Source organism: Triticum aestivum, chromosome 3B (assembly GCF_018294505.1).
Source record: "Triticum aestivum cultivar Chinese Spring chromosome 3B, IWGSC CS RefSeq v2.1, whole genome shotgun sequence".
NCBI classification, from domain to species: domain Eukaryota; kingdom Viridiplantae; phylum Streptophyta; class Magnoliopsida; order Poales; family Poaceae; genus Triticum; species Triticum aestivum.
Window position 1 is genome coordinate 33,866,895 of NC_057801.1, and position 8,334 is coordinate 33,875,228.

The 8,334-nt window shown below is 47.4% G+C and overlaps 1 protein-coding gene across 1 annotated transcript; it reads right to left on the minus strand.

Moving 5' to 3' along the window:
• Positions 1 to 1,351: 1,351 nt before the first annotated feature.
• LOC123064587 (putative E3 ubiquitin-protein ligase SINA-like 6) lies at positions 1,352 to 2,999 on the minus strand. Its single transcript, XM_044488040.1, has 2 exons — positions 2,631 to 2,999; positions 1,352 to 2,493 (listed from the first exon to the last, which is right to left on the minus strand). Exons 1-2 carry the CDS (start codon positions 2,898 to 2,900, stop codon positions 1,765 to 1,767), a joined length of 999 nt encoding a protein of 332 aa, XP_044343975.1. The 5' UTR covers positions 2,901 to 2,999; the 3' UTR covers positions 1,352 to 1,764.
• Positions 3,000 to 8,334: the final 5,335 nt, after the last annotated feature.

Genomic DNA, 8,334 nt, shown 5'->3' on the forward strand with positions numbered 1-8,334 from the left:
GCAGAGCCGGAGGCTCTATAGTACAAGGGCAAGCTCAGATTCGAAGGCCTCCCGAACAAGTCCTGGACTACGAAGTCGATGAAAGTTGTTCTGATGGACCTTGGTGGCAACCTAATTGAGGTTCTGGCACCGTCAAACCGCCGCCAACTTGAGGTAATGGCTTGGTTACGTGGCCCGTTCTATGTTGGCAAGCTGGTGACAGTTGAGATACCTGAGCCCAAGCTGTTTAACAAGCCATTAGAGTCGATGGAAGAGTATGAAACAGCACAATTTGACTACGGGCCATTGTCGCCAAGGAAGAAGAAGACACTGTTGTATCCAATTATGTGACATATGAAGGAGGTGGTTGATCACGGTCCTCTGCTCGCCGAGGACTTGCCGGATGAGTGGCTACCAGGAGAAGATGACATAGGGTCGGTTCTTTTGGCGGCTTAAAAAAATAAGCCGCCTCCTCCCCAGCTTTTCTCGTAAGCCGTCTTCCTCGTTCGTTGGGGTTTCTGAACTAGTTATGGGATAACTAATTTAGAAGTTTCAATAAATTTAGGGAGCGGCTTATTTTTAAAGCTAAGAGAGGCAGAAAAGAACTGGCACATAGTCTTGTGCTATCAATAAAAGCAAAAAATAAATAAAAAAGTCAGTGACTCACATCTAAAATTTTGGTAGTTATCCAAATGCATGCCTTGCTTATCAGTCAATAACGGTAGTTTGGTAGGGTAACTCTCGGCCGCCATCCAATTTGTCAGTAGATGTTTACACTTATAGTGTCGATGACTTGCTTTCATTTTAATATAGAAAGATTATTTTGTTAGAAAATGTCTTTTTTTTTTCTAACAAAGCACATTTATATTAAAAAAGAATTATGGTCATGTGTAGTAGAAGTCACTATTTATTTTGTGGGGGAAGGGGCAAACTCCATCCCTCAAAGCTCAACGCTTTGTTATTAGCAGTCTGAGCAGTGTATAGAGATAAGTTTGGGCCTTAGGAAGGAGATGGCTTCAAAAGCCCTTTTGGAACTACATCTAGAACCTTTGCTGCAAAGAAAAGTACAGCTAGAGGAAGATCTACTCGAGAAGGCTTTCTTAGCAAGATTATGAGCCATAAGACTTTTGATCCTTGCAATGTGCTCAATCCTGTAAGAATGAGGACTGGAGACAAGATCGAAGAAATCAGCAAAGTAGGATGTCAAATCAAATCCTTGGCCTCCGGAACTTCTATCAAAGTCCTGCAACCAGAGAAAAAAGAAAACAGTGTTCCAGTTCAAAGCATTGAGGACTGCAGCCGCTAGAACAAAACTGAACAAACTTTCATAGCAGACGCTTGAACAAATATGGAGACTCTGAGAGAAGCTTCATCAAGAATTACTGCAGGGTTATATGCTGCATCAACATAGGCTAGGTATCCTGCATGTTGAATATTCAAATTCATACATAGAGAAGACTTGGGAGATCTTTTTGACACAAGGGAGCTCTACTCTTGACTTTGAGATAGGGAGTAAATTGCAACAGATGCAAATGAAATGCTTGCAAATTGAAATGACATAACACCGGAAGAAGATGCATTTCACCACAGGATTAGCACCAAGCTTAATATCCTCGGATTTAAATAGCCTACAACTACAACGACATTAAAGTTGACTACTAGGTGGGATAGGACTACCATCAAAGATGAACTGCATCTGCTAATAAACATCACCCAAACAAGTACTTAGTTTAAGCTGGAACTCCAAAATAAGCAACCACGAACTGCCTTGAGTGCTGGAGCTAATCACACCAATGCGTCGGACCAAGGGGAGAGCTTGTCGATGCGGATGTGCAGAGGAACTTCCATGGACGCAGCCCCGTCCCCTGCTGCTGCTGGCACCAGGTACATCCGCGGCACCGGCAGGAACGTGGGCTCGCCCGCGGCGACCACCGCGCCGGGCGACGAGCTGCTCCTCATGTGCATGTCCACCAGCACCATGTCCTCCTTGCCGCAGTTTGCTGGCTCCAGGTTGACCCACATCTTGCAGGCGAACCGGGGCCGCGTCGCCGCGCTCGCCCTGGCGCACACCACAGACACGGCGGTCACGCCGGCGCCGAGCGCGCCCACGGTGAGGAGTAACACGCGGTTGTCGTCGTCGCCGAGGAGCACGAGCCGCGGCGCCGACACCGGCACGCGGAGCTGGCTGGCCTTGCCGTACTCCACGGCGCGCACCGGCACCGAGTGGACGGTGTGGAGGTGGCCGGCGAGCGCCTGCGGCGCGCCGACGTAGCCGCAGCCGGGCTCCGTGCAGCGGCACGGCGCGTGCGGGCACGCGGTCTGGTGCTCGGGGACCTCGTGGTAGGTGACGTACCGCTTGCAGCCGGCGTTGGGGCACTCGGTCCTGATGGAGGACACGACGGCGTCCAGCGCCGGGCAGGGGTCGAAGAAGCCGCCGCCGTCCACGCACGCCTTGCACTGGCCGCAGGGCAGCTCGGCGACGCAGCCGCCGCAGGCCAAGTGCCCCGCCTTGCACTGCAGCAGCAGGAACAGAACACAAATCGGAGTCCGTCGGTGAATCAGCACATCTTCTTGAGGAAAAGGAAAGAGCGGAAATGGATCTTTCACCGGCCGGCACGGCACCGAGAGCGAGTGTGGGAGAAAAAAGGAACCTGAAAGACGGGGGGCTTGAAGGGGAGGGTGCAGAGGGGGCAGTGGAGCAGGCGCTTGTCGATCCTCACGGCGAGCTCCTCTCTCGGGATGTACGGCGCCGCCGCCGCGACGATGCCCCCTGGGTCTCCTCCTCCGGCCGCATCTGGAGCGACGAGCTCTTGCTTCACGGAGTGGGCGTCGGGCAGGTCCAGCCGCGGCTTCTTGGCGCTCTCCTCGTCGGCCTTGTCCGGCGAAGCCCTGCTCCTCCCGTCGACGGCGGCGCCCGGCATCCTGGCTGGCCGGACTTTGGGGAAAGAAAACTTTTTTCTAGCAGGAGGTGGGAGGGAGAGAGGAGAGGAGCAAAGGTCCAAGAACAAAAGGGGCCGAGGCAGCTACTGTTCCACACTGTTCCAAGTACTACACTATAAATGCTTCTGTCCCACACAACCCCCTGCGTTAACGTCGTAGTAGTACTAGCTCTTCATGATAAACGAGCCAAAATGGTTCGATATATGCACATTACTCCTCTGGACTCTGCTTCATCCATCAAAGCAGTACTAACACGCAGCTTTACCCAGTGGATCTGGATGTAATTTTTATTTCTGATGTTCGTTGTACTGCCATGATTGAAGATGAATAGATTGAAAGTTTTTCCAAAAAAAAGTGATGTCTGTGTGACGTGTGAGACATGGGAAAAGATTGATCGAATCTCTTTAATTTATACTCCCTCTGAGTTCCTAAATATAAGTCTTTTTAGACATTTTCAAATGGACTACAACATACAGATGTATGTAGACATATTTTTTAGTATAGATTCACTCATTTTACTTCATATGTAGTCACTAGTTAGAATCTCTAAAAAGACTTACATTTGGGAACGGAGGGAGTATGTATGAGCCAGATTGTTCTTTTGTACTAGTGCAATTGCATCCATCTTACTACTACTCCCACACCCTCAGGCCCTTTCAAAATTCAAATGAGATGGCATTTTGTTGCTCATGAGGAAAATATCAAGCATGCTTGTACTCCATTACCATCAGCTTCTTTCAACAACTTACATGCATCTACCTGGTGCTATATTTTTCTGCCATGTGTTCTAGAAATTGAAATGCGTGTGTCAATAATAAGAAAATAATTATACTTCTAACTCGAACTTTTAAAAAGGTAGCTATTCATAGCCTTTTCCCGAAAGGAATAATCATTCTTAAAAAAACAGATCTTAGGCCTCATTTAGTATGGAGGGTTTTCATAGAAAAAACATAGGAGCAAGGATTCCGTAGCAAAATTTCCTAGAAATGCATCCGGTTTGTAGGTACATGTACAAAAATTTCATAGAAATACTATTCATTTCTCACGTTTTCAGAGAAAACGATGCATCCACTCAAAGCTCTTCTTTTTGCGTAGAAACAAGGCAAGGAAATTTCTTAGAATGACAAGTGTCATCCTACCAAATTCATGTACTACTCTTAATTCCTACGTTTTGATTTCCCCCAAGTTGAATGAGTCCTTAAAAGCTTAAACCAAAGAATATTAGATTGAGTAGTCAAATTCCCCACCCTAGGAAAAAGAGTAGTCAAATTTGTAGGAGAAAATCCTGCATTTAACATCTTTTCTAATAGCGTGAAACATTTCCCTTTTTTTCAAATATCTCTCAGCTGTTCATTTGACAAGAACAAGTTAAAGAAAAAGAAGTTCTTCACACTCACTAACTATTGCCTGCTCTCTTTTCGTTTTCGTTTTTCTCTTCATAGTTAGAGCATCTACAGCTGTATATGACAAATATGACCCCTTAAACAGCCGCAGACGCGTCCGCGCGTGTCCGCGGTCATTGACCGGGGATTCCTCAAATTAACACAACTGCATCCGAACATCTCATACTAGATTCTCAAATCCATATAAAAGCATGCAAACTAAAAAACCGACCTACTACATAGCTACTCCTCGTCGGAGATGTCAACAATCTCCGTGCCCGACTCCAGGTACATGGGCGGCAGCTGCAGCTTCGGCGCCTCAGACTGCTTTGCTCCGTCCTCTTCCTCCTCTATCTCCGCGTCGAGTTCGGCAAAATGCGCGTTGGGCGCCGCCTGCTCCTGCCGGATGAACTGCCGATTGGCTTCCACAGAGGCCTCATCCTGGATGGACTCCAGGATGGCCTGCTGCTCCGCCATCCCCGCGGCTTGGGCGACGGCAAACTCCGCCTCCGCCTCATCCATGGTGAATCCCGGAGCAGGTTGTTATGCCTCCTCCTCCTTCTCCGGATCCGCCACCTCCATCGGCTCCGATAGCTGCTCTCCATCCTCCTCCTCCGGCTCCGACGAGTCCAAAGGCAAACCGACAGCGGTGCGGGCGGCGCGCCTCGCCTGGATCTCCTCCGGGGTCTGCCTCTGGCACTCCGGCGTCAGCATAGCGTACGTCACCATCTTGCGTCGGACCATGGCGATGCTGCAGAGCATGGGAGAGCGGGGGAGAGGAGGCGGACAAGCTCGGGTGGCGGCGCAGAGAGGAAGGAGGTGGATGGGCTATGGTTGGGGATACCAGCCGGCTTAAATAGCGGGATTTGGCATCGGGCGGCGAGCGGGAGTGGCGCCACGCAGCGTTCACACCGCGGCAACGGAGGAGGCATCTGTCGGACCGCCGGGTTTCCAGGCGTTTCTGTCTGGGACCCCATCGCCAGTCCTACATGGGGGTCACGTCCGGGCGCCCCATATCCATCCCATATTTGGGCTGGATATGAGGGGTGCCGGTTAGCCTGGGCGTTTGTGGTCCGTTCGATGCGCCCGTCTGGGTCGGATTTTCGTGACCGGTCAGTGACCGAGCGGGTCGCTTGGGCGATTGAGGCGAGTTTAGGGTGCCCGATAGTAGATGCTCTTAGCTAGCATCAAGTCTTGTGTGTGCTTGTTTTTTCCCGTCTTAGCTAGCACCGAGTCTTTTTTTTCGAATAGCATCAAGTCATGTGTGTGCTTATTTTTTTTTCGTCCTTAGCAACCTGGGCTTGATAGTTTTAAAGGGACTTTCAAGATAAAATGGGATTCTCCAAAAGTTCTCCTTCATTGCCCAAATAAATCCTGGTGTGTTATATCTTTATTTCTAAACCATATCTAAGGACGCTCCCGTCCTGAATATTATCAGTTATACATTTTTAGTGTTATGAACTATTTGGAAATTATAAGACGATTTCAGACAATATGTCTCCAGAACATAAATATGCTTGCACATAATTTGTAGTGTTGGAGCTAGACAAAATTTAGTCTAATATTTTTCCCATCTAAACCCTCTCATAAATAAATTCTTGGCCGGCCTGTGATCCATCGCCTCAGTAGGCACGTAATGTAGTTACTGCCAGGCTAGTGCTGCGTGACGGTCGTGTGTGTGTGTGTGTGTGTGAGACACGGGACAGGGGAAACTGATTGAATATATTCAGTTTATTGGGGAGAAGCCTCGGTATAGACAAGATTGTTCTTTTCTAGTATAGTCCAAATGCATCTTCCTTGCAAATAAGATTGTGTTCTGTTGCTCAAGTGAAAATTGTACTCCATTAAGTTAAGGCAACTCGCCCAAAACGGACCTCACTACATGTCTTTTTTTTTTCGACTGGGACCTCACTACATGTCCACGGAGCGTTCTATCTCAAGTCAAGAGTAGAACTCAATCTCATGTAAGAAATGTATGCATTTTGTGTACACCATTGCTATCCGATGGCAATGTTCTGTTCAACTAGTAACTTCTACCACACGCGGCCATAATTCTTTTTGTTATAAATGACCTTTCCGAGTTCATTTTCTAACAAAGTAACATTTCTATATTAAAGTAGAAATATTTCATCGACACCAAAACAATCTACTTACAAACTGGATGACAGCCGAGAGTTACCCTACCAAAATATAAATATTGGTGCTGACTGATAGGCATGGCACGCGTTTGGATAACTCTCCCCCCCAAAAAATCTGAACCACTGATTTTTTTAATATATATTTTTGTTTCATTCATAGCAGAAGAATTTGTCAGCTAGCGGAGAGTGAAAACGCTTGCTTTTTTTGTAGCCCTGCTGATTTTGCGCATGGTGCGTATTATTCACGTGTGGCTATGACTCGCCCAGGTTTTGGTATGGTAGGTGCACACACAATTCAGAAGGGCCCCTAAATTCCCAAATCACCTATGGAGCCCCATAGGACAATAGGGATCACCACCATGTCATAGCTACGTGACACCGTGGCCATCGGCCACCGCCCCAGGCGACGACCTCCATTTGGTGCCGCTCCTCCAAGAAGAAGAGCATGCCACACTTTGACAATGGGGCCCGCCACCATCTTGGAGATTGGCCCCTACAGACGCATTGGGAGCATGATGGTACGACAAAGGTAGGGTCCGGAAAGAACCCTTGGCCTTTGATTTCTAGAATGCGTCATAAATAAATTAAAATAGAAACAAGGCAATGGTAGCCGGCAGTTACATTACCAGATTATTGGATTTATCGAGGGCAACTCCCAAAATTTTGGAACCGAGCCAATTTTTTGTCACCCCCCCCCCCCCCAAATTTGCCACTCGGCAAGGAGATTCATGTGGCCGCGAAAATATCCCCAAATCCCCTATGACGCCCTGAAAGGATCGATATAGTTGACTAGAGGGGAGTGAATATGCAACTAACAATTTTTAGCTTTTCTTTATTAAATTAAACTTTGTATCAAAGTAGGTTGTCTAGAGATGCAGCTAGGTGAGCAACCTATATGATGCAACAACAATAAGCACACAAACAAGCAAAGGATATAACACAATATAACTTGCACAAGTAAAGATGAGAGATAACAAAGAGTGGAACCGATGGAGAGGAGGATGTGTTATCGAAGTTCCTTCCCTTTGAGGGGAAGTACGTCTCCGTTGGAGCGGTGTGGATGCACAATGTGGGGACCGATTCTCCGGGTATTAATTCCCAGAAAATGGCCCTTGTGCTCATCAGCCCCAGGATAACTGTTAGCTGATGAGGCACCAACTTGATACAGAAATTCCAAGCAAATACAAAATATGTAGTACAAGATCATTCTGGTCTGTGAGTACAACAAATGGTTTCTAGTGGTTGATGGCAGAAGCGGGCTGTAAATCATCAGTGTCTATGGGACTCCATTTCCCACGGGAACAGCTGACCAGGCTAGCTCCTATCTTCGCGAGACTGCTATCACTGTTGCTTAGGTTCCGGGGCTGTCATCACGTGGCTTCTCTCCGTGCAAGAAATCTGGCCAAGACAATAGCCAGGGACAAGCCAGTGAGTACTTTGAATGTACTCGCAAACATAATTAACACGGGTATAATATAATAACGATGTGCTAAAAATATTTTATACTCATGACGTCAGTCATAAAAATATAAATATAACTCTGATGCGTGTAAGCATGTTATATATGAATATGTAATATCATAGAAGTATTAAAAAAATAATGAAATAAACAACAAGCCTGCCACAGTCGGGCGTCTGAGCAACACCACATAAAGGGCTTTAAAAGAAATGCCACAGTCGGGCGTCTAAGCGACACCACATAAAGGGCTTTAAAAGAAATGCCACAGTCAGGCGTCTGAGCGACACCACATAAAGGGCTTTAAAAGAAATGCCACAGTCGGGCGTTTGAGCGACACCATATAAAGGGCTTTAAAAGAAATGCCACAGTCGGGCGTCTAAGCGACACCACATAAAGAGCCTTAAAAGAAATGCCACAGTCGGGCGTCTGAGCGACA